This window comes from Rhynchophorus ferrugineus, unplaced genomic scaffold (genome assembly GCF_030347505.1).
Source record: "Rhynchophorus ferrugineus isolate W39M unplaced genomic scaffold, kcgeb_rfMv2 rfM3, whole genome shotgun sequence".
Taxonomy (NCBI): Eukaryota; Metazoa; Arthropoda; class Insecta; order Coleoptera; family Curculionidae; genus Rhynchophorus; species Rhynchophorus ferrugineus.
In genome coordinates this window covers 61314808-61342619 of record NW_027472582.1, presented here as the reverse complement: position 1 = coordinate 61342619, position 27812 = coordinate 61314808, and the positions used below count along the sequence as shown (strand labels likewise).

Genomic DNA, 27812 nt, shown 5'->3' with positions numbered 1-27812 from the left:
ATAAATTAATTTATAATTAAGATTGTGCTAAGCGTATCTAATAAAGATGTTATAAAAAAAATTACAACAAATCAAAAAACAGACTTACTGATGTATAAGGTTCTAATTTTTTGACTTTCTCGAAATATAGGGATTTCTCTGAGCATTCCATGGAATAAGTAATCGGTACGTCTATTATGTTTTCGAGAAGTAGTTGTTGGGTCTCTGACGACCGAATTTTTGTACGGAATGAGAACGTCTTCAACGGCTGACATGGAAGGGCCTTTAGGTTAAGATCATAATAAACGTATTCTTTAGTTTCGGGGTTTGTGAAGGTTACTCTTAGTTGGATTGGCCCTTCGTTTATAAGCGTTATGCCCCATTTGTAGGTCTTTAATTCCTTAGCGTCGAGTTGAATGGATTTAGTGCCGGAAATTTGATACAGTGTTTTTGGTGTTACCACCGATAGTACTTCCGTTGTAACATTGAATGTTTGCTTTGTGTTCAACCAATTTTCTAGTGGAAGAAATTCGAAGCAAGGTATTTTGCAACTGATTTCTTTTTCTATGACCTTCTCGGCTAGAGGAGGTAATGAATTTCCTATCAATTTATAGAGCTGTATACTTCCATCAGGTAATTTTATAAAAATGTCTCCCTGTAGAGAAAATAAATCTATATTATTATTCTATATCTATATATTATTAGTAATATAATACATGGGTTGAAAAATATATTCCGCAACAAAGAAAACGTGTTTTTTGGTTCAAAATTGGTTTTATTCATCAACGTAATCTTCATAAAGAGCTACACAATCGTTCAATGCCACTTTTGTAGGACGATTTATCTTTTGTCTCAAAGTACGTCTCAGTTTCAGCAATAGCCTCTTCATTCGAGCGAAATTTCTTATCGGTGAGATGATGATGTGAGTAGATGTGGGATCAATTTGAAGTTCAATTCATGTAGTTTTGCGATTGTCTTAATTGACTTGTGACACGGTGCGTTGTCTCGATGAAACACATTTTTTTTTCGTTGCCATATGCGGTCGTTTCTTTGCAATTTCGGCCTTTAAACGCTCCAATAATGCTACATAATATTCACTGTTGGTGGTATTTCCCTTCTCAAGATAGTCGATGCATATTACACCACGCACATCCTAAAATACTGAGTCCATAATATTTTCAGCCGATTGTTGTGTTTTCGGGCGCTTTGGACGAGGTTCACCAATTGCTGTCGACTCAGAAGACGATAATTTTGATTCCGGAGTGATGGATCTATGTTTCATCAATTGTCACATATCGACCGACTTTGAACAGAGCTTTATCAAAAATTATTATATCATAAGTCAAATGCTCATGCAATATAAAACCAACACGTTATTTTGATATCTTTATGATATTAGCTAACTTACGCAACTTCACTTTTCGATCATTCAAAACGATTTTGTGGATTTTTTTATGTTTTCTGGTGTTTCCACATTCCTCATTTGGAAGTTTAAAGTCAGCAAACCAACGTTTTATTGGTATTTCTGAAGAAGCGGAGTCTTGAGAACACTTTTCAAGCCATTGATTCGCTTGAACGGTATTTTTCCCATCAAGAAGCATTGTAAAATTAAAACACGAAATTGTTTTTGATCAATTGTTTTGAAAATAACGAAACTAGTGTCACTCTTAGCACAATAACTCACAAACTTATGAGTAGAATATCATGAAATTTTAACAGCTTTCTTCTGAAGGTTTTGTACTAACTGAATAAGTGTGATAAAACTAGCACCATTTTGTGTTATGGCCGGTACTTTTCAGCCCATGTGTTATCTTAAATTTTAGGTGCTTGCATATATTTTGATCATATTTTCATTTTAATATTGCATTTTTATTGAGAAAAATTGGTACACAATTTCTACAATTGTTGTTATTCTTCTGACAACACGGCAATCAAATATCAATCAATCAAATATCGAAAGAACGATGTTGATTGGCGGCGATCATCAAGTCATCCACCTCTTTTTCGCATTTTTTCAGCATTGCGAAAGCGTGTGCCAACCAATGCTGCATTGATATGATTAGTAGTAATCATCGAAAAAATAGAAATTCGTTAATTCTTTAAACACGTCTTGCTCAGTTTTAAAAGTAAATGGCGCTGCAATCGGAACATCTGATTGTCTAATTTAAATTGTTAGAATAAAAGCATTTGATTGGTTCGGTTAAATTGTCTGAATGCAATCATTCTTAAGTTTGTTGTTGGAAGTGATATAGTCTTTGGATCCATTTTGGACGCCATAAAATAGAAGGAAATCTTTATTTTGCGTTGTGCATATTTTCAGTGGTACTTTAATTTTTACTAAATTATTAATCAATATAAAAATTGATTACATGCACTCGTGATAGAGAAAAATGTTGTGTGTCTAAAGCCGCTACAGAAAGGAGACATCGTTTAAAGTAAAAAATATATTATCTAGATTAAAAACAATACAAATTTATCATCGTTATCGTGTGTGTATCACAGACATTTTAGTGAGGAATTCAGATCTACCTTTCCTTCACGAACAGGTCCTAGAGTAAATCGCCATATAACATTGTTTTTACCAGATACATATGAAGTTATCTATCTATTGTATGCTGTTCCGAAGGTGTGATAGTCAATGTGTAAAAGGTTATAGTTATTTAAGATCAATTTGGATAATGAGTCAAAATCTGATCATCTGATCTGATCTCAAAATGAGATCTTTTTTTTTTCATTTATTCTTATATTTATATTTGTATAGGATATGTTTTATTTTAATAAATTTATTTCAAAAATTATATTTGGTTTTTATTTGAAACCCATTGGCTAATAAATGTGACGTCATAGGGTAGTCACGTAAAATGGATGACCAATCAAAACAAAATATTTTCTATTTACAGTATTTTCTATATAACCAATTTAAACTAACCAATTAAGTGTGGCGTTTTTATCGCCTCTACTGATTGAACTGGGCGAAACATTGCTGCAGAGCTTACTATAGGAGTTACACCCCTCTGGTTGTAATCAGAACGTGTTATGCCTGGTGAATGTCAGTGAGTTCCATTCCATTCGAGCTGCAACAGTTCTTACAAGATGTGGTCCAGCGTTATCATGCAAGAGGATAACTTTGCTGCTGGTCTTTGTTACAACAATATATCGTTCAAAAGTAGTTCAATTTTGCGAGTTCCATGACCTTCCACCGAATTTAACAGTTAGGTTATTTAACTGTTTTGCCTACTGCCGTTTGGAAACAATAACGTAGCTTAAAAAACAATAAATCAGATAATATTTATATGATGATAGTTATGATTCGAAGTGCGAAGTATTCGAAGTGTATTAAGACTTTCATTTATTTTGTAAGGATCTTCAGAACTGTGCTGAGCTGGATGGGCACATATTTTTCACTATTCTATTAAGTTAATTATTAATATTAATCGATAATAATTCATTCTGAAACTAGCTTTGAAATTTTTGATTTTTAAAAACAAATATTCAGGGAATTAGGGAATTAGACTCAATCCAGAATGAGTAGCATTTTCCATGAATCATTTTTGGATAGTCTTCTTTGTTTGGATTTCCCAACAATTTTAATTATATGGCCGGGTTTATTATTACCAAAGCATACCAAAACAATCACGCTATCACTACTATGCTTAACAGTATGTACAGTACAGACTTATGAAGATATACAGAACTTATCTTCCTGTGTTGTCCTAGATTTGGGACGTCCGGATCTCTTCGAGTCTTCGAACTTCCTTCAGTAGTTCATTTTTGCGTAAGAGTACATTAATATATTTACGTGGCGCTCCGTTATTTTCTGCTACTATTACTGATTATAAAGTCATAATTAAAATATTAAACTATATTCAATATATAAACAATGACTTATACCGCCAAATCCAAGAAAACAGGAACCGGTGTTCCGGTCTTATTTCAAATTAGGGGAAAATTGATAAAAAACTAGTAATGTTGTTGATTATTACTCTAAGCGCATTAAAATAATAATTTTCAATTGCAGAATGCTTAGCTAAAGATTTATTATGCAGTATTTTTATGTCAACTACAAATAGGATGTTTCCCTAGTATGCTTCGCATTTTCACCAATAGAATATTGCTGATCAAAATACATGCAAGCACCTCATATAGTGTTGTTGATAGTTTGGATGCATTAAAAACATTTTTAATATACAATAAATAGTACAAATTACCTTATGTGGTTCAGATGTAGTCATCGTTTTTGGAGCATACTTAATCTCTACTGGAGTATCTTTTTGTGGCAAAGCCACCACCTCCCTGATGGCAGAGAATACATCGTTCGATGTATCCAATTTAATGTCCCAAGAGTCAAACGAGCTGCAATAAATTGACTGGTAGTTTTAACAAAACGCAGACGTGAATATTTATTTACTTGTTGTTGATATTGATTGTTTGCACGGTTTCTGACCTAACATTACAAGTGAATGTTATGGTATTTAATGGCTGCGGGATTTTAACCGAAGTTCCTTTTAATAGTAATATAAGGGGATCCTTATGTTCCTTAATTAAACACTGCGCCTGTAATAATAGCAACATTATTTGTGTTAGATAAAGGGACTAACCATTTTTATTATTTTTAAATAAGCAATAAGCAATAGGAATAAGAGTTTATAACATAAAAATGGTCAGGAAAATTAGAAGTCAGAGGTAAAAAATTAGGTCCTATCAAATTTCGATATCAATCGACTCATTTTTTGGTATCTTCATCATGGCTCAGACAGATCACGATTTATGTGCCGGAACAATTAGTAATCAGAAAGAGCAAGGTTTAGAGAATACGGTGGGAGGGACAGTATTTTTTATTTTATTGTTTCCACATATTTATTCACTCTGTGGTCGAGCGTTGTCGTACTGAAGAATAACATTGTTTTATTTTTTATAGTATTCCGACCTCTTTTCCGTAGTTCGCGATTAACCTTCCCCATTGATGATTTCATCAAATAATGATTTCAAATCATCGTCTTTAAATTTGTTTTCCTGTCCAGAATACTCTTTGTCTTCGGTATCATAATCGCCACATTTAAAACGACGAAACCAGTATTCACATGTTGAAATCCATGGAACATGATTGCCATAAGCTTCGCACAGCATTCGATAACCTTCAACAACATTTTCTCCAAGTTAGAGTAAAAAATAAAACAAAAAACCAAATGCGATTTAGTTGGTAAAAATTAACATATTTTCAAGGTATTGAAAAAATGTCTTGTTTACGACAAAATGAGATAAAGTGAAAAGTGAAATCTCTGTCAGTGGGATTTCAACATGAAGTTGATTGTACCCGATCCACATTAATGCCATATGTTGTAAATCTTTTAAAATTAATTTATAGACATTCTGACAGATTCTCAAAATTGTGAAATCTATCTTGGGCTGATATAAACTTCATTTGCATTGCTTGAATATACATAAGATATTGAATAGAAAGTATATCTCTATTGTTTATGAGTAAAGGTCGCTTTTAGTTCGTATTTTTATTTAAAATCATTTTATAATTACAACATTTCAAACTTGATGATTATGTATTGTCTTTATTGTGTTTTATAGTCTCTAAAAATTAAATAGTAAAAATATTTTATAAAAATTAATATTAATATAATTATTTAATAAAGTTTATTATATTACAAATGTTGTTGCAATAAATAAAATAATATAAACAAGGTAACATTTAACTAAATACGAAACATTTCAACGAACATCAAACATTTTTCATATTCGAGAAATAAGTTTCTCTATTGTCTTAAAACCACCTGTATTGTTTGGGATCAACTGATCGTAGCTAAGGATGTTTTGTTAAGAACGCGATTGTTTGAACTACTCTTTATGCAACTAAAAAATTTTAATTCTAAAATTATTCTAATAATTTTTTTCTCATCCACTGATTCCTTGCGTATTATAGATAACGTTATCAAGAATAATATTACATCATTAAATAGCCTCTTATATTAACATTCAAGATTTTTTTTATTTCTAATTCTTCATATTTAATTGAATAGTATAAAGGTTTAATTCAATAGTAAATATATGTCTTCATATTGTCTGCCGCTAATTTCCTTCAAAATATTGTAACTGTAAAATTAACCTAAAAAATCTAATCTAACTACTTTTCTACACGACAGACACCGTTCTGAATAATATACGAGGAATAAATTTATGCCAGAAACTGAAGAGTAAACGAAGAAGAGAGAAGCCTGCTCAAAAAATAAATTGATAATCGTATGGTGCGTTTTAAGTATGGTGATATCAGCATCCCATCTTACACTAGTACAATATTCTCAAACGCCGTTTTCGAATCTTTAGTTAGTTACAATAAAAGGCAAAGGAGAACAAACTGTACTTAATGGAGCACATGTATGTACATCACCTCAGTAATAAGTTAGAATAAAATTTATATGATTTTATATAAATAAGGGTTCTTTGGTTCTTTGGTTCGAAGTGAGTGTTTACTCCTGTTAAAATGGATTTATCAGTGAAAAAGAAATCCGTAAAGTGATTAGATTAGAAGCAAGGATATTGCGGTATTAAGATTTTTATATAATAGTAAATAGTAATAATAGATATATTAGTCAATCGGTAGGCTTAAGGGCACGTGTAGGTCCAGTTCAGATAAACCCCTTGTTGATAAAAGGTGATTTTAAAATATATTTAAAAAAAATTGATAATAGTGGTGGATTAAACAGCTTATCTGCTACAGACAAGTATTGGGTGTCGCAACACGTCAAACGCGTTAGGAGTCGAAGGGACAACAGAAGGGAAACAGAAAGATATTCAAAAAACAACTGATGAGGAAAAATTGGGGAGGGCATGACAATGAGGACGGCATGACAAATAAAAAATGCAAAGTGAAAAGGAGATGACGAAAAGCACCATAAACTGACAGGTAGTGTTGGGTGACCGAAACAAGGGGTCATACATTTATCTATAGTAGAGTACAAAAAGCAAGGGAGCATTGACAAGAGTAGGCTGTATAATAAGTAAGAAACTGGAACAAGAAACAGAAAAATTGACAATATATTCAAAAAAATATTACTAATAAAGATGAAATAGAAAAATGAAACAAAAATTATAATAATAACATAAGTTCAAGGCTAAAACGATACGATTGTTAACAAAGAAGAATTTTTGGGAGGATCTAACACAGTTAGCTGATGAAGCTGAAGGAAAATTAAACATTCTATATATATATACTAGCGACCCGCCCCGGCTTCGCACGGGTGCAATGCTGATACTAAATTAAATACACTACAGAAAAAATATGAACTTTGTATATAAAAACATAGCGGCCCGCTCCGACTTTGCACGGGCATAAAATATATATGCCTATGTCACTCAATGAAAACATGATTAAAATCGATCCAGTATTTTTGGTTCATTCATTACTGCCCTTGGCCTGCACGCATTAAATTTGGAGTAAAACAATTCCTCTTCCCCTATACTTACTATGAAGATTTCCTGCTATCTTTGGAATATCTAAATTCATACAATTTTTATTACATTACACATTTTTAAACGCAAATTTTAAATTTGTAATATCTCCGAAAATATTTGTTTAATTTACATGCTGTAAGGAACCATATTGATCTATATTAATTGCACACTGTATTTAAGGTACTTAATTCGATAAGGATTAATGCCGTATTGCTTAAAATAGCTTCTTAAATAAGCCATTTTCTCACGTAAAAAGTAAACAATAAAAATGGTTAATGTGGGTTATCCCTAAAAGATAAACATATACCATCGCGGACTTTTTTGTAGACCTTTTTATGGTGTACAATACTGTAGTACATTAATTTGATCTAACTCGTAGGGTTAGGCAGCGTTTTTGCTAATTGCTAAATAAGCCTAAAAAAATAGGTTAATTTACGACATCACGTTAGAAACTTCTAAAATTAGCAATGTTGCCTTAGTATATTATGCATGTATTATACATATAAACCTTCCTCTTGAATCACTCTATCTATTGAAAAAAACCGCATCAAAATCCGTTTTAAAGATTTAAGCGCACATAGGGATATAGGGACAGAAAAGGCGACTTTGTTTTATGTAGTGATATATATATATATATATATATATATTTATATATATATATAGATAAATAAAATATTTTACAAACCTTAGCCCGATATTCACATATTTCCTTAAGGGGCTTGAAGCATATTTTAAAAATCGCATCATTCTTTGGTAGTACAAATCCTTGCTTTGGCTCAATTGAGAATAAGTTCCCTTTATCTTCCAAGACCCAGCTATAACTAGAAATTATAATTCACCAGTTTAGTTTTGGCGCTTAAACATAAACAATGACATCAACCTTTCGGGCACATCTCCGACATTGTTAAGTTTAATGGTTCTGGACGCACAGTTTCCAGAAACAATACCAGAAAAAACAACTTCCTTCTCGCTCAGGATACATTCTGTCGAAATAGTGCTGCCTTTGATGATACAAAATGGTTCATGATGATCTTGAATCTCGAAGTAGATCTAGATCAAAGCATAAGAGTTTATGTTGTGTGTAAAGGATATAAATCCTAACCTCTTCCTGGAATTTCATCTTTTTCAATGCAGTGAAAGATATCTCCATCCTGGCCTTCCCGTGAGGAGCTATAGTGAAATTATTCGGTGTGATCGAGAAACAACTCAAAAATTCTTTTCTCTCTTCTTCTTTTTGTTTCAATAATGCTTCCGATTTTTTTAGTAACCTTCCGGCAAGTCAACAAGAAATTAATTGGGTTTAAGAAAGATATGTAGCTCTTACTCGAGTTCTAAAGCAGAGTCGTTTTTTGCCCTTTCTTTCTTGTTTTTCTTTTCCTTGCTTTCTTTGCTGTCCTTATCTTGTTTTGGTTTGTCATCTGATTTCTTTTTATTCTCGCTTTTCTTTGTTTTAGTGCTGGTGTAGTGTTTCATAAAATAATAAAATGTTGAGTGTATTCAAAGTTTTTTTGTACATACGTCATAAATATGTATAATGTATTGCGTGCCGCAACTTGTAAATTCGTTTTAGAATCAGACAATATTTTCCTTCTCATTTTATTCTAGTTAAAAATAGACACAATGCTGTCTGATTAGTTCGAATGCGTAACGAATTAACCTGACAAAGTCTGCAAAATTCTTGAAAGTAATAGTAATAGAGGTTATAACTCTAACTAAAATGTTAAAATAAATTATACTTAATAACATTTTTGTTCAATTATTTTATTTAGATTAGAATTTTTTGGTTTAAAGTTTTAGTTTTGGGTCTCAAAGCCAAACTGAACTAAAACTCAGAGTTGATGCGGCAACATTGCGACGTTAATTTATTGGCACCTAAACCAAACTCAAATTTTATGGATAATATTAAAATAACATCCCTCCAAAATCCCATAAAATCCCCTCCAAAAAATGTCAGTAATCTCAAATCCTAGAATATAAAATGTTTAAGTAAGAATTTTGTACTTATATTTATAATTGCCAGAATTTTGAATAATATTTCCCTATTCTTAATTTTAATTCTTACTAAAATTAAAGCTTTAAACATATTGTAAAGATTAAGACATAAAAGACATATTTGAAGTGATAAACATATTGTGGTACTTTCACTTATATAAATGCCATTTCTTTTTATGCTTGGCTTAAACCAAATTCAAGATATTATTATATACACTTTAGCTATCATAGTGTAAAAATCAGATCAGCTGAGGTATTCCTAAATTGCTTCCTAAATTCCAAGTGTAACATATATTCATCCTTGGTCTCAATATAATATAAAAATATTACATTTTAGGCGTTAAATTCTTATATTCACAAATAAAAAAGCTCTATGATACATCATTTGGAGTCAACTCTTACGGTAGCGAATATCCTTGCATTTAAATCATGGCTAATAATTTTTAATATTTGCTAATATACTAACGCATTTATTCCTTTATATTTAAACGATTTACTGTGCCAAAACGTATTTTTTTATCATGAATGTAGAAATAATTATTTCTGGTTCAAATTGAGAAACATATTAACAAGAGTCCTGTGTATTTATGCTACAAACACTAATTAAGACAGACTTTCAAGACAGCGAGATCCAACATAAAACTAAAAAAAAATAACATTGTTAAATACTTACTCTTTCACGGGCGGTGGTGGGATTACCGGCAATTTCAATTGGGTATTCGACAGCTGCTCGATTTTCTTTTCGTGGAATTTCAGCTTGTCGTAAAAATCAAAATAGACATGCATTTTACTTGGCGTGTCATTACAAAAGTAAAGTCGGTGCTTCTTCGTCGAACCCAACAAAACTTCTTCGAAGTCCACAAATTTGTCTTTGGCGTTGACTAAAGACAACTTAATGGGTACACACTGGCCACTAACAGTCACCGAATGCCTGATATCGCTTAGTTGAAATGGTATTTTGGTTTCATAGAATCCTTCTTTGGGTGGATAGAAATCAATCTGGATGTTCAAGGATTCTCCTGGATGAGCTGTTGCCGTATTGAAATCGATCGCCATATGTTCGTTGTTGTCGAACAGACTTTCGAGTCTGTCAAATATTACTTTATTAGAAGGCGTGTATATTTAATTAAAAATGGGGTTGGGAATTAAATGTGATGGATTTACTGAATTGACGCTATATCGTATCGGATATTTTTATTATTATATTCTATCATTAGGATATTAAATTACGAACTAACAAAACAGCATTTGATAATTTAAATTTTCTGGTTTAAGTCAAAGAAAAATGTTACCGAAAGTAAAAAAATTACAGGTAACATAAAACGTGCCATATTCGTTGATTCTTTACAATTTTAATTTTTCCAGTTATATTTTATTTCCCTTTGTGTCTTTCAGTACAAGTTTAAATGTGCACAATTGTAAAAAATGTTATGACAGCATTTAATACAGATCGAATATACATATTTATAGAAATAGGAAAGCATATAATGACAGAGTAACGATGCAATAAATATAATATTCTTAGAAAATGATTCGGTCACATGTACAGTCCACGAAAACGTTTATGGATATATTTAATTGGCACTACTGTCGTATTCATTAATCATATATACATTTTATGGTAATAACTCAAAATGAGTTAATTTTCAAAGCACAAATAATAGTTTTAACAATTGTAATTTAATAATAAGCTTTAAATGTATTCTTAAAAATCTGTCATATTTAACTCATGAACCTTATAAATTGAAATTTTTGGTAAGATGAATTTTAAACATCAAAACTGATATCTGCCAGGTATATATAATAAAAGTTCTTTCAGTCAGTTTTCGTGAGCTATTTTTAAACTTTAGAATATGTTCTACAAAATTTGAAACAAAGTGTTTCCCTTTCGATAGTGATTATTTATATAACAAAATTATTTGTAATAATATTATAAAAATTATTTTTTATATTATATAATGTATATGTAATGTAATGTTTTTTTATATTTATAATTATGAAGGTTATATGATAAATACTTGGGCTTGAGAGAAAAAAATATATGAATGTATCTATTTATCTATATCTATGAAAGGTATAGCATTTTTTTGGCAGATCCAAAAAGTTTTTTTTCGATTATATAATTTTTACAACTCAAAGACGTAAGAATAAGTTATGTTTATGATTAGGAGAACGCTAAAGTGTAGTAATATCTGAAGTATTCCGATGGTAGATATTTTTTACTTTTCACAACTTATCTATCTGATAGACCCTTGTTGATAGATCATTGTTATAAGTGAATCCTTTATGTGAATTAGAATTTTCGGCAAGTCTTTACGTCATGAGCTTATTTCCAGCAATACCAACATGCGACGTCAGCTATATGAATACGATGTGTTTTTTGTTATTGTGGACCATGATGAGATAAGTATATGGAATCCAGGACAAAACATAACAATATAGTATTCCAATGAGTGGAGGAATGTGATAAGGTCTCTCTTAATTTAATAACTTTTAATGAATCCACATGGTTATTTCTTTTAACGCCATCAGAATAGATAAATATATGGTGACTTGAAGCAGAGTACTGTGGATTTTTTGTAAGTTTAAAAAGCCGAATGTCATTTATTACAAAATGATAGCATTAAACTCACTAAATCCTGTAACTTCTCATAATGATTTAGCTTTACTGACTCAGTAATAAATAATAGATCAAACAAACATCGCGAAAATAGTATGTCCACTAATTGCCTGCCCATTATCGACTTAAACTTGCTAGTAACAGCAGATTCGCGTTTAAATTCTGCTTTCATTTTCATTGCTATTAAAAATTCATAAAATCTTAAAATAACAGAAGAACTCCTTGACCAGATACTTTTCATAAAACCATTGTATTTACCATTATAATAGAAAAATCGAAAAACTTACATTATGTCTTTAGTATCGGTGTTTCTAAAAACCAAATTAGTTTGATAATATTTACTATGTTTCTTTTGTGGAAAACAATATCCAAAGTCGTATTCATTAAATGAGAATGTATATAACGGATTTTCGCAAGTAATATTCACGTATATAACATACGTAGGCCCATACATTATCTGCAAACATATATTTTTTGTAGCGTACATTACAAAACGTCTCTTTTATACCTTTAATAATATTTTGAACTTATTAAGTTTTCCAAGACGAATCGAACGAAATTTTAAAACTGTTTTAGTTTTGGAACAGCCTTTTAAGAAGCCTTTCTCGTTATCCATTGTGATATTGAATAGATGTGCAAAAGATTGGGAATTATATTCCCAGGAATAAAACAATCCTGTTTCGCCAGTATTTGAAATGGTGAATGTGACTGATTCGGTTTTGCCTTTGTTTATCTGAAATGAATTAAACATTAGATTTTTTATTTACAGTAAAATTATTTTTCATCAATAATCATTACGATTATATGTTGACGATATTAGGTCAGCAACTTTCTGTTAAGGTTAAATTATAATTGTTTTTATAAAACTTAAATAAATATTACTAAATCTATTTATAATGTAATTAATGTAAAACAAAAAAAAATAAAAGAAGGTTTATTAGGCAATTTGTATGGATTTGATGCTCATTTCATTAAGCATTAAGCAACTTGAGGAGATTATTATTAACCGCTAATAATTGCTTTGATCATTGGATTTTTCTGCAACTTAATTTGCAAAAATATGATAAAAGCTTTCTCTAGAATTCTTAAAATATTTATATCTTAATATATTTGACATTCTTGACTTGTCCAATTAGTGAATTAGTGCAAATAGAAATCGAAGTCTTCGCAGTATTGTTTCCATCAGTCTAAATTATTACTTTAAAGTCATATGGGACCAACAGTTTCGTATTGATCGGGATGTATGAAGATTAACAAGTTTTGGTTTTCTGTTCCAAGGTAAAAATAACGGAAAAATATATGGTTTATCTTATTTATTGCCATCCAGCACGGATATAATTTCCGTACGTGGTATTCTGATTTTATGATTTATTTAATTTCCAGATTCAATTGTATAATCTTAGTTCAATTCAATAATATAGACACTTACCTGTCCAAGATCGATGACATTGTCAATTTGTTCTTGTAAATTAATGACTTCGTCCTTTATCTTTGTATAGGAAACTGAAGGTTCCACTTTCTTACAGATTGTTGTAACATGTAGGAACAAGGATGATTTCATTTTTTCAATACAGCATTTTATGTGAAACTTGTTGGTTGCAGCATTCGTTGTGACGAAACATAATCTGAAATCAAAATAAAATATTTTTCAAATATCCCCTTTTGAAATAAAATGTGGACATTTCTGAAACTTTAATCATGTTTTGCTTTTGATTCAAAATCAAAGATGTTGGTTATCATACGAGAGAAAATTGAGAAATATTAAACGGTGACTTTGCATGCTCAAAAATGTGCAATTGTTTTAACAGTTTACTGATGAAAACCGTAAAATATAAGGTTGGAGAAAAAGTAATTTCGGTTTTTCCTAATATAAGTCACATATAAGTCACTAGTAGTTCTAATTTAATTAAGCCATAATATAGGAGTAGCTAATTCAGCTGAATTCTCAATTTTCAAATATCCAAATCACAATAGTTTGAAAATACTTCCGACATTCATTTTTTAGCAGTTCTAGTACAACGAAAAGACAATTGTCCCTGAAAAGTCTGTTCTCTTTCAGGCTAGGTCATAACAGCACCCATCCCAAAAGTTATCTCAGGTTTTTCCTGAGATAGATACACCTTCAGGGATATAAATGAGAAGATCTATCAAATGTGTGATGAGATCCAATACGTCTCATATATTAGAAAAAGAGACAGAGAAAAAATCTAAAAAGCTTTCCTTGTAGTCCTCCGATTTGGTTTTGGAAAATAACAGACTGTACTGCCAGGGTACGAAAGAAACGCAATATCAAAGTTGTTTTCAAACCAAATAAAATACCCCATGCACTAGCTAGCCCAGCCAAAATCTATCTGCTAAAAGTAAGACAAGTGTACAAGGTTTTCTGTGAGATGGGAGTATGTACATAGGAGATACTGGAGAGATTATAAGTACAGAAATAATAAAACATCATATATATGTGGGCTATGGATATACGAGAGCTGTAAATACCCCAAAAAGTTATATCAGAGAAAATATCGATTCATATCAGAACAAACATTACTCAGCAAACTACGAAAAGATTTTTGGTCGATCACGTGTGATAAAATTGGTACTTGCTTAAAAAAGATAACTTTATTACGAGAGCTTTGATCTCCATGGTCCCATTCTCAATCAGTTCTGTTCGTTAAATGTTAAATAATTACTTACTTTATTTCCACTTTATTCTGGGCTCCCAGTTTGCCCGTGATTGGAAATATATCAATTTTATCCGTTTGATTTTCACCAAAAATCGTCTTCTTGTTAAATCTGAACGTAATTGGAAATTTTTCGTCATTAACCAGATAAACAGACCTTGTCGACTTAACGTTGGGAACCGTCGGTTTCAGAATAACATTATCTTCAGTAAAATATACTTTCGGTTCTCTACATACACCGTTAAGCAGGAAATCTTCAGCGATATTCTTTTCTGGAATACGCAGCATAAATTGTTCTTGAAATTGTCCTAACAGTTGAGGAATAAACGCAAATGACAACAGAACTTTCTTGTTCTTCTTTACTGTTCCTTTGGGGGTTTCACAGTTAAAATATGCAAACTGCTTGTTCTCTACTGGCGTTATAATGTAGGAAAACTCATCGTTGCTTGTATTATATAAATAAACCTTCCTAAAAAGAAGCAACAACAATAATGAATGTTTAAATAATATCATTACTGAATTAATTGACCTGATATTTTCTCGTCCGCTACCAATGCTTTCAAATTCCATACACAAATTTTTATTTAAGCATTCTCCATTTTCATATTCAATATAGAATGGGATGGACAAGGCTTCAGCGTTAACGTTAATATTTATATTACTTAAGTCCGGATGCAAGGAACTAATGGACGATGTTAAAATGAAACCATATTTTCCTGGCTTATCAGGATTGAACGAAACATCAAAACTTTGAGATGCCTCAGATTCTATTGCCGTTATCATTGGATCTATTGCAATAAAAGTTTCGTAGTGGGTGGTTGATTCATAAGAGAGCACTGATGCGCTGGTACTCCTCAATGTTCTAGCTACGAAATAAAAATAAATACAACAAAAATATTCGCTAAGCATGGTTTGGACCAATAGATGTCGAAATAAGGTAAGTGAAGCCAAACTTGCTAATTCCAACTTCACATACCAGTACCAGTTAGCATAAATAATGCTTAAACCTTTTATGCAAACTCTGAAGAATAATTGGGAATCATATATCAATCAGTTGTGGGATTCTACCAAATGTTCAAGAAACTTAAGGCATCAAGTTGAAAGATTGAACTCATTCAACCTATTTTTATTATAAATAGTAAAATGAAAGGCATTCTTTTGAATTAAAATTAAAAACAAATCAATACGTTGATAAAAGTGGAATGAAATGTTTATAAAAATATTAGATTCCTTTGCAGAAAATAAAACACTTAAAAACATGAAGCAGACAATCAACACGAAACAATAAACACTTCACCATATTGCAGAAATATTCTCGAAAATTTCAATGCAGTAGAAAATGTCACGGAAGTGAAATTTCTGGAATTTGTTAAGCAACAATCAGTGTTAAATAAAGGGAAAATTATGTAAATAATGTATTAAGTTCAACGATCATAAGTAACCTAAATAACGTATTAATGGAATAATTAATTTTAATTTAAAATAGTTAATATTTCTTAAGAGGTAATGACATATAAGTAAAAAATTAAATAAGCAACCTCATTAAATATCAGTAACATCCAAATAAACTAAGCGATATGAAAAAAAATAAATTACCTTCCCCTGAACTACGCTGGATGAGAGCTATGGATGAAGACGATCGTTTAACATCAATCATTTCTTCTTTTGGTATAACACTCCATTCTATATTTAACAGCCCTTTTCCTGTATTTATTACATCAAAGGATATCATTTTCTTCTACAAATATTAATAAAGTAAAATTCAAAGAACGTTTTTTAAATGTATTAAGAGAATTGTAAATAAATTTTTAATGGGTATATGAAGTTATATTTCATAAGACATTTTTAATTAGAAATGGTGATTTAGGTTAACAGTAACAGTTAGCAAAGAATAATTTAGCCAATCAAAAAAATGTAGGAGATAATTTAGCAGAGGATTTTTAATCAATCTGTTGGAACTGACCACTGAAAGAAGAACAGTAATTGTAAAAAAGTAAGGAAACCTACCAGTGGAAAAGCTGCAGTGGGAAGTTATACCATTTTTAATGAGATCATTTCTTCTAGCTATAATGTGCATATTATGAAGAAAATAGAAATATTAATTTTTGGATGGTCTCAAAAGATGAGTTATTTATCCGACAAGCAGTTTAAATGATGCCAAAACACATACAAATTAGTCAGTAGTAATAAAATAGTAGTTTAGTGACGTATTTGAAAATTATAAGCAATCAATTTAACACCAAATACCTCAAAATTAATATCCATATATAGTTTTTTTATACCTCTTTGATGTATATTGATCCAAAATCAATATTTTTCGTATCACAAATGTATGTGTTATAGTCAGCAAATACTGTAAAATATATCGGTATGATTTCAGAAGAATCTGGAACTACAATAATTGCTGGTTCGATCCCTTCCGAGATTACTTTTCCTTTAACATCAGAGGTACTGTCACATGAAAGTTTACTAGGAAATTTTTCGTTAGAGCATTAACTTTATTAAAATGGGTCTATAATAACCTGGCGGACTTGTTGCGGTTCTCTTCCATGTTCTCATTGCATAAAGAACCGTCCCGACTGTTGTTTGATAGATCAGACTCGGGCAACCACTGGACGTATTTCTGTCGGTCATCCCATGACAGATCTTGGTTATCTGGAGCAACATACTCAATCTCGCAAATGTTACAGACAATTTCCGCCTGAAAGTATAATGTATAATATAATATTTGTCTTATTAGTTGTAGCTGGAGTATTTTATTATCTAGAATATTTTAATACTAAGATTATTTTTTAACAAAACCTAAGAACTAGAGACGAAATTCAAGTAAAGTGATTCTGAATTTAATTATTAATAAAGTTATGTTATTTTATTAACATTAACTCGAAATATTTAAATAATATGAATTCTGATTGAATATTGCCTCAAATAGTAACCGGTTGGTTTAAATTGAAGCAAAACGAAAAACAGCCTGCGGTAGTTTACTTCTTCATTCAAGTAAGAATTAAATTTGTCTAATTACAGTTCGACAAACAAGCAAAAGCTTTATTTACCATTAAAATACTGCTAAAAGTCATCGCTTTTCAAGAATTTTCAATTTTGGATTTGACGGAAATAAAAAGAATAAATATCGAAAATTTATAATGATCGAAAATTTTTATTCAAAAATCAAATAATTTAAAATTAAATATTGAATTAATTTACTGAAGAACCTATTCTGTTACCAAAAGAATTATTTTTTATAGTAGTTACAATAGTCAGTGGCTTTTCTGTTTTCAATCTTTCAAAATAGATGGTATATCAAAAATATCAAAATATATAAATCATAAAATTAGTATATGATATAACCGGAGAAAGGGAATTTAAAAGGAAAAAATGCTTAACGATATTAATGGAATGAATTTTCATTAAACATATTTAAATTTTAATGACCTTACGAACTGATAAAATATATAGTGTTTAGAACCAAGAAATTGAAGAAGGGATTGAACCCTTGTAGCTGATTACCATCAATTGTGATGATGAGGGTAATTAACAAAAATATTCTAATGATATTAAATTATTTATAAAAATTAATTTATAATCATAGGCTGATATCTAGTTTGATATTGGTAATTTATTTCATAATATATGAGAAAAGACAGGAATTCGCCATGATAAGTTGAACAGCAGTCAGAGTGAATTAGGTCAGTTTTTTTTGGCCCGGTACCGGGTAGGGGAATCCTGTTACGGATACCTGGTCGGGAAGACCCGCAAGAATAAGCGAGTTGGATTGGTTATGTGGAGACTGCCTTTGGGCTACCCCCTCTGAATTAGGTCAGTGTCTAATAATGGATCTTACGAGAATGTTGGAAGCATTTTGCCTCTATCTAGATACTATATTTTTTATGTATTTGATAAATTGACTAAAAGAAGACCAACAAAAAAATGTTTCTTGTGGAAAATAGATAGGTTTATCAAGAAGATGTTGTTTTAACACCTTTTATATATTAGAACAATAATATATGTTAGATACGTTTTTTATAATTTTTTTAGATATTTTGATATTATTTTAACAAATCAAGAATGCAAACATTATTTTGTTTTGTGCGAACTTCCGACAATCTCTGCTTTTTATCGTTTTATGTCCTTTTGTACAGTACCATACACTGGTACAGTTTAGAATTCTTAAATTATATTAAGCTCTTTTTCCTGGAAACATTTTTGTTCCTAAAAAAACTTTTGAAAGGTTTTTCAAAATTAGTCCATCAAGTTATACAGTGATTACATAATGCTGTCAAATGGAACTACACCTAATTAACCAAACTTAGAGTCTTGGATTACCGCTTATTGTTTTCATAAGGCAGTTATTGTTATATACAGTGAGATAAATTTAGCACAACACAAATAATGTTTTAATCAACTTACCTTTATTTTACTTAACGGTACAGTGGTTTTAAATACCACCAGTACTTCCTTCCAGGCTCCTGGTTTTAAATGTCCCACTTCTGGAATAAAGCTTAAGGTCGAATTAAAAAATCTGAACTTGTATGTCTTCTGTTTCGATCTGTTTCGTATAGTAAACGACGTCCTAAATAATCTGTTCATTTCCTGGTGACCCAAATCTAAAATATAGCCCGTCGAGCTCTTGGTAGTAAGGGACGAGCTGGATGAGTCTTTCGTTTCCAGTTTCAAAGCTTTCAGTTTTTCCATTATTACGTTTGAATTGTAACTCGAAGCATGTAACTCAATCTATAATAGAGAAATTACAAATATAATATACATCAGTTGTAGTGAAATATTATTTACCTTTACAATCTCATATGGATTATTCACAATATGTACGTTTAACTTATTATCAACACTTTGTTCCTTCACTGGTTTAAATATGATCCGAACTTCAGCCAAATCATTGGGCTTTAAATTAATCATAAGGATTCGTTTTGTTTGATTTTCATCTACAATTATTAAATTGACAAATTCTTTAAAATATATTTCAAATAACTTATTTACTAAAATATAATATAACAAGACAAAATAAAAAAAACATGGCTTTCAAAAAAGTATGAAAACCAAGTACGTTGCTATTTTAACTCGACGAGATTGATGATGACAATTGATCCATGATTATCTCTGGAAACCGTGAATTTAAGAAATTTATTTTTAAAAGTCACTATTCCCTCTCTAAAAAATAAAAGCCAATCGGGCTTCAGAAAAGGGTTTTTGAGCTAGCACCAAGAATCCGAGAGAACATCAGGGATAAAAGGAGATGTCTTCATCGATTCAACAGTTTCACAGTTCTTCTCGCACCAAACTACAAATTCAACTCATCAGAGACATTGTCATCAAAAATCATCTTTTATTCATAATTTTTCGTGAATTCTATTTATATTCTACACTTACCTTTATCAAATTAGATACAAAATTGGATTGTTTCAATCTGTAATGTAAGTATTTTAAATGTATTTTTATTTTAATTCTATATTTTTATAATATATTTGATAGTAACTGTTTTAGAATCACGTCTTTGCAGATTAATTTGCGCCGGGAAAACAGAAAGAGTGAATAGTGGATTTATGTCTTAAAAAGAAATATTTCTGATACAGACAGAATATTTGCAGAACCTTATTCAATATTAAATAAATTTTAGTTTCGGATAAAACATAGTGACTGCAGTACAGACAGATCAAGCACACCTTACAGCATGTTCGAGAATGAATAATTAATAATAAGTTCATTACATAACGTTCATCGAAACTTTCTATAGGTCTAGGAATATTTTAAAGGTAATGATATCAATCTCAAAAACAAGCTCAGCAGTATGCTTTTTAGTAGCTTTAAAATATTTGTATTAAAAATTAGATTATTGGGAGAACTTACATTTTTATATTTACAAAATTCAATTAATGCAAGCTTCAAAAAATATATTGAAAGAATATTGAAATAACGTTAGTTTCAGTGACGAAAGCCATTTTCATTTAGAAATGTATATAAACTGTAGATTTTGGTACGATATTGGGATAAGATTGTTACATGACCCTAAGATTACTGATAACTGTTTAGTAGTGTAAGAATGAATGAAAAACAATTTAAAGCTAAAAAATAAAATTCCCTGAAAATATAAAAATATTGTGATATTTAAATATTTTTCTATAATTACTTCTGTTTTATTCATAATACTTTAAATGTTTTATGTTTCAATGAGACCATTGTAAAGAAGATTTTTAAAAGAAGATATTGAGATAAATATAATGATCATTTATCAAACAATTCCCCCTATCACTATCGAATAAGATGTTGTTTTATTTTCCGGTATTTGCCATCCAGCAAGAAGTTTTTATCAATATGCGTAACAAAAAATATAACAAATGCTTTCAAACTTTCTTGTCATCACTATTTCATTTCACTGATATTACAAGTTTTATGATTATGATCGTCTTTGAATTTTTAAGAATGTTTTATTACGATATTGTGATTAATATAAAGGCAGGCAAGCAATAGGTGGTGTTATTAAAATTTATTAAAGTAAAACTTTTCAATTTTGCAATGTATTATTACCTTTATCCAGCTGCGGTACTATTTGTATATAAGAATTTACTTACATGGCTCGCCTTGAAGATTGAGGTATTCTTTCGAACTTTCGTGGGGTATCATTTCAAAGGTTTCATTATCGTCGACAACTTCCATAATAACATTGCACTTTATCGGCCCACTATTAACTAGTTTCACCATATTATCGGTCGAATAACCGACGCAAGTTGGATCGAAATTTAATGTTCCTCTGTTATGTTGAAGCATAGGTTCCAGAACGGTTATTTGTGGTAAGCATGGCTCTCCCATTATGGCCACCGTTAATTTATTATTGCTTAGAGAATTACATGAAATTTCCAATTGACCTTGCGCTTTCTAAAATATTATAGAGAAATAGTGAGATTTTATATAGTATAGTTTAATAGTAATTTTTAAATATTGATATTAGTCATATTAATCTACCATAATTTTTTTTGATTTTATAATACTTTTGTATTTGATGATGTTGCTGCATAATTATTTATCTATTTGCTTGGATTAATTGATTGTACTTTGTAGGTCAAATCAATTTTATCATTTATTTGTCAATGCATATTTGTTATTTACTGACTAATTATTTTAATATTGGATCGTTAACCTCGATGATTGTTTGAGATTTTTTAGCTATAATATATATGAAAATAATTCAAAATAATATTTTTAAATTTGAATGAAACGACAGAGAAATCAGTGTCAGCATTCATCAGAAAAAGAAGCAATATACCGATTTTATACATGATGATAAAGTGAAAAGTTCTCGATTTGAGAATGAAGAACTGCAATTTTCGTTTAAAAAATATTTCATTTTCCTACATACTCTTCATTGACTTCAGCATAGTTGAGCCAAAGTTTCTACAACATCAGTATTCTTCCCCATAAGCGAGACTCTGGAAAGCTATGAAAATACGTATGTAGGATCCTCTCTATTTCACAATTGGATGCGAAGCATTTTCAGAAGGAAACAGAGTCTGGGTGTGTCATATCGAGATAATAAGGGGAAATGGACAAAATTTGTAAGAAAATCGTAACCCAAACCCCACAGATTTCTTGTTGCTAATGCACGCTCGTCTACAGGCTCTTTATTCTACTAAAATATGATTATTTTCTTCTCCAAACTAGACCTCTTTTCGCGAACTTTGGCATCCAGCTAGTCAATAATAATGTTCTGTCTTTTTTTAAGTAATCAATTAGCAGGATCCCTTTCACGTCCTAAAACATGCTAGATCACCTGAGCCATCGGCTTTTTCAGTAATGGAATCATGTCTATTCCATGAACAACAAAACCAGTCCGATCCCTATTAAACCGGTCCAGATTGCTGCGAATATCCTTTGTCCATCTGCTTTCGATCGTCATTCAGTAAATGTGATGGGGATGCGAAATGATCGTGATAAATAATGTTGAAAAAATATACAAAAAAACTGAGACCCGTTTAAAACTTATTTAATAAATAAAAAGAATATGATAATAAATTACCTGTAAAGACTTAGGTTTGTAACTTATTTCAAATGAACACGATTTACATGGTTCTAGTCTCGTCGTAGTTGGGGATACAGAAAAGGCGTTCTTGTCGTCATACACTTTAGCTGTCACAATGGCATCAACGAATCCAATATTTTTTAAGTATATCACGGAACTTTTGATCAGATTTACACAGACCAATTTAAAGTATAATGTCATTTCAGACTCAACGAATAAACAGTAGTTCTCAATCTGAAATATATCTGATGAAAATAGGGTTTGAAGTGTAATGATTATTCAATAGAAAGTTAAATATAGTTAAATAATCAACAAACATTTAATTTATGACAACGATCCACAATCATTACTCTAATTCAATATTCATTACTATGAGATATGGTGGAGAAACCTGTTATTTAATTAATCTGTATTTTTTATTCATGGGGTAGATATTTATTGAATGGGAGAAGGAGAAAGTAGATGGTAACTCAAGACAATATTGTACAACACTTTAGCTTTAGAAACTGAATTAGAGGTAGATAGAATTTAGATGTGACAGCTATAAGTGTGTTCAAAAAGTTTTGATTAAAGTATCAATTAATTTTAACGATGATTTATCAGGGCTATAGACTCAATAGCTACTGCATCTACTACTAATGGAACGAAAACAAGTTCAAATATAACTTTCAAATAATTATATTACAGAGGTTGTGTTGAGAAGAACGGAAGTCTTCGTTAAGAAGGTGCTGAGCAAGATAAATGGCAGGAACGTTGAAAAGAGAAGTAGTAATTTATTACTGAAAGAAGAATAATGTTAGAATGATATTATGTTCGTTTTAGTTGAAAATAATTCGGCCGAATAACCTGACCAATGACTACCATCCAGCATATCTGAAAAATCAGTTATTTCTATTGAATAATCCATAACATAATTGTTTATACGTTTTTAGTTTGCACGAAATCACCATATTGCTTGACGATAAATTGCTCAATGAATATCTTGTCGTATTCCTTGAAGTTTATTTTTGGTTCACAGCCAGTTCCCTTTAAAGTTAACATTTTCTTTTTATTTTTCTCGCTACACTCTGCTACGTTTAGTAAAATCTCTTCTTTATAATCTTCCAGTTCGCGAGGCATGAAATCCACGGAAATCTCAGCAGTTTCGTCTGGTTCCACCGTACCACTGGAAGAAACCACAGAGAAGCCACGGATATCCAGTTTGGTAATTTTCACTTTTTCCCTATAAAGAAAAAGTTTTTTTTAAGAGTTAAAAAATTAGGTGTGTTATTACTTTTTGGACTGTTTATTATCCTTGCTGGATTTACTTTTTTCGGATTTAGTTTTTTCCTTTTTGTTTGATTTAGGCGAGGTATCTTTACCTATGGATTTCGTATCTTTTGGTGAACTGCCACCTTTTTTCTTGATAGGTTCTTAAAACCATATAAATCTTAGCCAAGTAGTTGTACAGATTAAATTGAAAATCAGATAATACAGATTAAATAATTAAAATCGGTTAAAACAATATTAAAATCAATAGAGGCAATTAATATCCCGTCTTATTTTACTATAGCGATTTTATTCCTACCTTTCTTTTTTCCTTCTACATCCTTAGCGTTATGTACAATGACATAATTAAACGAGAATCGCCCATTGTTTGTTAATTGCAAGTTTATTCGTTTTGTACTCATTATTTGTACATTTCCAAAATTGATATGAGAATGAGGGCAGATCTTGAAACTAGAATAATTTAATGACTTTTAATATTTAATTCTGCCAAATTTTGGTACATCTTTGTTCAATTTATTCAAGTGCCATAACTGACTGTAACGCTGGTAGTCCAACATTATTCCATCTAATAGTCATAAAAGTAGAAATGTATTTAACCTACAACCTTGGCCTCTGTCTATGCACTAGATGTCAAAGATGAAGTAGTCCAATAGTACTATATCAGAAAGAAAAGATGATTCTGACTTTTAATATTTAGATTCTATTCAGTTCGCTAATATCATAAAACTGCTCGAAGAGGAGTGAAGAAATTAAGTATTGACGATCATTTGACAAAAGAAATAATTTAAATATAAGAAAGCAGATTACTCAAATAAGGATTATCGAAACAAATCTCAAAAATCACTTACAGGAGTGCTCTAATAGTCTGAAAACGATTTATGACGATTTTCATTATTTTGATAAAATCCGGCATAAGAATTTAAAAATAAATAAAATTGAAGAACATGCCTTGTTATATAAACTTTTATTATTCAGTATAATCATAATATACTTCAGTAAACTTCTTCCAATACATTTGCTCCATCGAAAGGCAAATCTGGAAATTTTTGAGTATTTTATTTGCCTTCTATTGCAAAGTTTATCCTTTTATGAATAAAAAGGTAACCAGTAAACATTTCTTGACTAAAAAACCGATCCTAAGACCTTTTTGATTGATTTCTGTACTGTTGTTTTTGATTCAGTATTATGATGGTAGATATATTTCTAGGACAAGCTACATAAGTGTTTTGTTCCGAATTAATGAATGTCATGATTTTAAATGTGGCTTTCTTCAAGCCAAAGCTTCAACTAAAATATTGGAAACACCTAATGGATTGCCAGAGGTTCTACTATACCTATCTCTGTTAAGTGATTCAATAATCAATCAAAAATAAGACAACGAACCTAATGGAACTAACACTAGTAGCACCTGTTATATGTTAATTTGTTATATTAGGTATTTATATTTTAATTAAGTACTTTAAAAGTTTACCTTGGCATAAAAGCGGAAATACTAGTCTTTATTATATAAGACTTTACGAGTTTTCCTGATTGTGTATTATCCACCATGTTCATGGCGAAAAGATGAAATAATTTGACAGAAAAATTTATCGCAGGATGTACTGTTACCGCGATAACTTCGGTTTTCTGCGATCCTAAGTTTACTGCTTGTGGTTGGATTTTGAAAAAGCTTCTTAAGTGATTATTAGCTTCCAGTGGATTATCTATCATCTGAAATCTAAACATATACAAGAATAATATGTTCTCGACCTGATAATGAATCTGTATTTTTTTATCGTTATTTTATACTACTGTGATCAAAATTTAGTCAGAGCATATTTCTGAGAAAAATCTCTTGAACAGGCTTCTTCTATGCACACAATGTATAATATTAAAGTAACATTCTTTATGGACAGGTTTATACTGTACAATATCCCGATGTTTACATCTTTATTATTTTTTGGTCACAGTACTAAATATAAAATTGATTAATTTAAAGTATGATTAAATACATACTGAAAGTTAACTTCACATTTTCCTTTATTTGCGATAGTGAAGTCATATTTGTGCTCAATGCCACCTTTTACTTCACCATAATCAATGAGGTCTTTAAACTCTAGTATATATTCCACAGAATCTCCATGTACTAATATAGTTTCAACGCAAAATGGTTCAGGATTTTCATTATTTACATCGTATACCTGTAAAGAATATGATGTGTCTCAATCAATAAAGCTTAGTCACAATCATAAGTCCTTAGTTTTTTAGAATAGTTTCCATTGAAAAAGGAACAATGACCATGGAGATCTGAATAAAATTGCATTGAATATTGATAATCTTCATTGCTCAAAATTTTTCACATTGGATTTGTGATTACTCAAAGAAGAACTAAAATCAAATATAACAGCAACAAAAGTTCCAAAAGATATAAAGAATCTAAAATCATTCTAACACCATTAGTGATACATCGTATGAGGCTCGAAGTTCATTTCGAGTAATGCTCGAGTTTTGGTCAAGTAATGCTTCCAATTCTTTATATTTGAACCTTTTTAGATAACAGTCATGTCCAAACAACTACTTCTTTCAAATTGTTAAGGATTAAGAATATTCAGCATTCGTTATTATCAAAAAAATAAAATATTAAACATTTTAAAATAAATATTAAAATTCTAAAAAAAAATTATTAAAAAAAATGTGTTAGCCGGTTTAATGGCGCAGTGGTCAATACTACAGGACGGTTCCCCAGCCGTTGCCATAGTGGCGGATTCAAGTCCTGCTAGGGCATGGATGTACTTTATGTTTGTGATTGTATCTGTAAAGGTCTTAATAGACAACAATGGAAATTAGACAAGGAGTAAACCCTACCAGTCACGCCAGTAACCAGGCAGGGTAAGACCGGATGTTTTCTGAGATGGTGTCCAAGTTGGTCACTGGCCAGTCGGTAGGTTTAATTCCGAGATAAACCCTCGTTGGTAAAAATATTGAAAACATATGTTAAAAACTGTTTGCTAATATAAATTCAAGTAACAAAGTATACAGTACCTTTACATATAAATATTTCTTTGAAAAGACCATTTCTTCTCGAGGACTGAATCGAAAAGTTATATCGCTGGTTGAATAAAGGGCCAAAAAACCTTTGGTTTCTGAAAAATCCAGAATTTCATTCGCCCATTCGTATTCCTCAAATTCCCAGCGCAAATTGATGGGTGACGAGTTAACCAATTTCACTGTCCTCTTCGCCGTATAGTTGACTGGTACTTTATCGAAACTGATCGATTTCGGGGAGACGCTGAACTCCAATTTACAGGGGCTACAGGCCAAGGTAAAATTGCAAATTTTGGGGTTGTTCTTAACCGAGATGTAGATGGAGGCAGTGACCGTGCCGATTTTCGTTGGTTTTATGATGATCTTCAGTTTTTCTTCGCATTTCGATAGGACTGTGACTGTTGAGGTATCGGTGAAGAAGAGGTCATTGCTAAAGGATACGGATACTTCAGCAATGGTTGAACGAAGATTGCGGAGTTTAATGAAGCAGCTGTATGCTTGACATTTCTCAGCATTTGGATTTACTGAAAATAAGAAAACAATATTATTGTTTCTTTTAACGTTATCTCTCATGCCCCAATAACTTTTTAGTCTGACATTTAAATGATACGTATAGAGTTATATTATTCTAGTTATTAGTTATAGTGATTTTAGTGAAAAATTTTTTGTTATTTTAAATGAATAAAATGATAACGAAGAAAAAAGTGACTTGATAAGCATTTTGGAAAGTTTGTATTAAAAGTCAATTGTTGATGATTGATTTGCT

The 27812-nt window shown here is 30.6% G+C and overlaps 1 protein-coding gene across 1 annotated transcript in view; it reads right to left on the bottom strand.

The window, feature by feature from the left end:
• Window positions 1-27812, bottom strand: part of LOC143193695 (hydrocephalus-inducing protein) — a 73878-nt gene that overhangs the window by 6659 nt on the left and 39407 nt on the right. The window contains exons 33-58 of the mRNA XM_076400010.1: window positions 27044-27570; window positions 26018-26202; window positions 25494-25739; window positions 24321-24472; window positions 24027-24165; window positions 23678-23975; window positions 22751-22987; window positions 21309-21612; window positions 19516-19664; window positions 19135-19458; window positions 17250-17428; window positions 17010-17196; window positions 16324-16465; window positions 15257-15593; window positions 14741-15196; window positions 13482-13677; window positions 12561-12785; window positions 12340-12509; window positions 10106-10519; window positions 8765-8896; window positions 8543-8708; window positions 8321-8490; window positions 8126-8261; window positions 4388-4533; window positions 4188-4332; window positions 89-634 (exon numbers count right to left, since the gene is read on the bottom strand). Coding sequence (XP_076256125.1) covers window positions 89-634; window positions 4188-4332; window positions 4388-4533; window positions 8126-8261; window positions 8321-8490; window positions 8543-8708; window positions 8765-8896; window positions 10106-10519; window positions 12340-12509; window positions 12561-12785; window positions 13482-13677; window positions 14741-15196; window positions 15257-15593; window positions 16324-16465; window positions 17010-17196; window positions 17250-17428; window positions 19135-19458; window positions 19516-19664; window positions 21309-21612; window positions 22751-22987; window positions 23678-23975; window positions 24027-24165; window positions 24321-24472; window positions 25494-25739; window positions 26018-26202; window positions 27044-27570 — 6308 coding nt within the window. The remainder of the gene's footprint in view (window positions 1-88; window positions 635-4187; window positions 4333-4387; window positions 4534-8125; window positions 8262-8320; window positions 8491-8542; window positions 8709-8764; window positions 8897-10105; window positions 10520-12339; window positions 12510-12560; window positions 12786-13481; window positions 13678-14740; window positions 15197-15256; window positions 15594-16323; window positions 16466-17009; window positions 17197-17249; window positions 17429-19134; window positions 19459-19515; window positions 19665-21308; window positions 21613-22750; window positions 22988-23677; window positions 23976-24026; window positions 24166-24320; window positions 24473-25493; window positions 25740-26017; window positions 26203-27043; window positions 27571-27812) is intronic.